Source organism: Juglans microcarpa x Juglans regia, chromosome 4D (assembly GCF_004785595.1).
Source record: "Juglans microcarpa x Juglans regia isolate MS1-56 chromosome 4D, Jm3101_v1.0, whole genome shotgun sequence".
Taxonomy (NCBI): Eukaryota; Viridiplantae; Streptophyta; class Magnoliopsida; order Fagales; family Juglandaceae; genus Juglans; species Juglans microcarpa x Juglans regia.
In genome coordinates, this window is record NC_054600.1 from 11,849,650 (window position 1) to 11,851,617 (window position 1,968).

A 1,968-nucleotide genomic window follows, 5' to 3' on the forward strand; every position below is an offset into this window, starting at 1 on the left:
TAAACTTGATTCTCTGTGCACACCTTCTCCACCCACAACAATTTCTTATCCAAATTTTTGTTCACCCAATGATTCTTCACAATTTCTTTTCCCTTTCTTCTGTCAAATGGCCTCAAGCTATGTTCCTTTATCAAATGAAATCCACCAATTTTTAATAGTTTTATCCCTTACCACTCAAACACAACCTTGAGTTGCAATATATCAAGCAAATAGTAAGTGAAAAGTTTCTTACCCATCACCCTCTGCATTCCCTCATCACCCTTTGTGTAAGCCAAATAGGGAAGGAGGTTTATAAAACCCATAGAGCTTGGAGTCCTCATGAAGATAAAGAAGTCCTCTAGCAATACCAACAATAATAGCGTAGAATGTCCTCCATTCAAGCTGGCTGAACTTTTTCGAATTGAATATAAATAAATCAAGGCTTCTATTGGGCATGAATTTGTAAACAAGCAACTTTTCATGGCCTGGTATTGCACATCCCAAAAGCTTCACTAGGTTTTTGTGCTGACATTTTGCAATAACTATGATCCCATTTTTAAATTCTTCCAAGCCTTGCCATGATTTCCTCGACAACCTTTTAACTGCTACTGTCTTATCATCTAGAAGTACACCCTTGTACTTAGTGCCAAATCTTCCAATTCCTAACTTATTTGAATCTGAAAAATTATCTATCACTTGGATCGTGGCATACTCAGCTGGCAGATGGTCCCTTGTCATTCCACATTTTTCCGTGAATACATCCAACTCATAAAACTAGAAGTCCCTTCCCTTGGTACTCTTCAGATACAAGCACCTCACCCTATGCCTGTTTCTCTCTTGACAATGCATACCCTGAAATTCATGAGTCACTGGTGCAGTATCTAAAGCCTCATTAGTTTGCCAGGTAGCCTCATTAGTTTGCAAAATAGCCTCCACAGCCTCTGAATTGGGGCAAGTAACTCCATTTGCAGGTCTTACAGCTGGTGCTTCAGTATCAACTGCAACTCTGACTTTTCCTTGAGAAGGACCAGCCTCCTCTTGTGCATGAGCATTTAGCTTTTCAAGAATGATTTCAACAAGAAGAATGTAAGAAACTTCTTCAATAAAGACCCATCATTCATCCCATGGTCTTCCTCTATCAAAGGGTGCAAGAAAAGCTTTAAGGGCCAAAACATCAAGCAAGTGAGGAGCAAAGAATTTCTTACCCCTCTTTTTCAACATGCCACTCAAAGATTCTCCCCTCTTTTGTTTTTTGAAACAGAGGCTTACCCAAATTTCCAGGTTCTTTATGAGGTCCACAAGAAGGAAATTCAGCAATAGTGAGATCTGTAACTCTCTTCTCAAAAATGGCACCCTTGTATTAAGCGAGAATGAGTCGTCATGGAAATTCCTCATAGCTCACCTCACCTTGACCATCATCGTTTGTATTTGCTTCGCGTATCATCTCATCCACTTTTTTATCAGTCAGTGTTTCTCCAAGATTTTTCCTTACATGTTGAAGCTCTGGAGCCAAAATATAGCCATTTCGATCCTTATCGAACCCCTCGAAAGCCTCTTTGAGTTCTTCCTCAGAATAAGTACCTTTCATTACCCGTGCCATCAATGTTAGAAACTTAGCAAAATCAATGGTGCCATTTTGACCAGCATCAACTTCACTGATCGTACCATGCAATTTAGCTTCAGTAGGATTTATGCCCTCCTCTGCAGCTTGGTCTTCCCAGACCAAGCAGTTTTGCTTGGACACCGCCACTGTCTCTTCCACTTTTACTACACTTTCGACTTCTTCCTCCTCGTCTTGCCATTGCACTAAAGATTTTTGCATCCTCCCATATCTTTGCTGCATTCCATCGAGTATTTCGCTCATATGTTCTAATACGGCATCGTTTACTGAAGAGTAAGTGCTGCGTTTTGGAAAGTTAATGAAGTGTTGTGTTTAAAGGGATTGGCGATACGCTGTTGTTTTACTCAGAAGAGGCATTGATGTGTTAT

At 40.2% G+C, this 1,968-nt stretch overlaps 1 protein-coding gene across 1 annotated transcript; it reads right to left on the bottom strand.

Annotated features, from left to right (window-relative positions):
• Nucleotides 1-255: 255 nt before the first annotated feature.
• LOC121260140 (cysteine-rich receptor-like protein kinase 10) lies at nt 256-717 on the bottom strand. Its single transcript, XM_041161986.1, has one exon. The coding sequence runs from the start codon at nt 715-717 to the stop codon at nt 256-258; it is 462 nt and encodes a 153-aa protein (XP_041017920.1).
• Between the last annotated feature and the right edge of the window lie 1,251 nt (nt 718-1,968).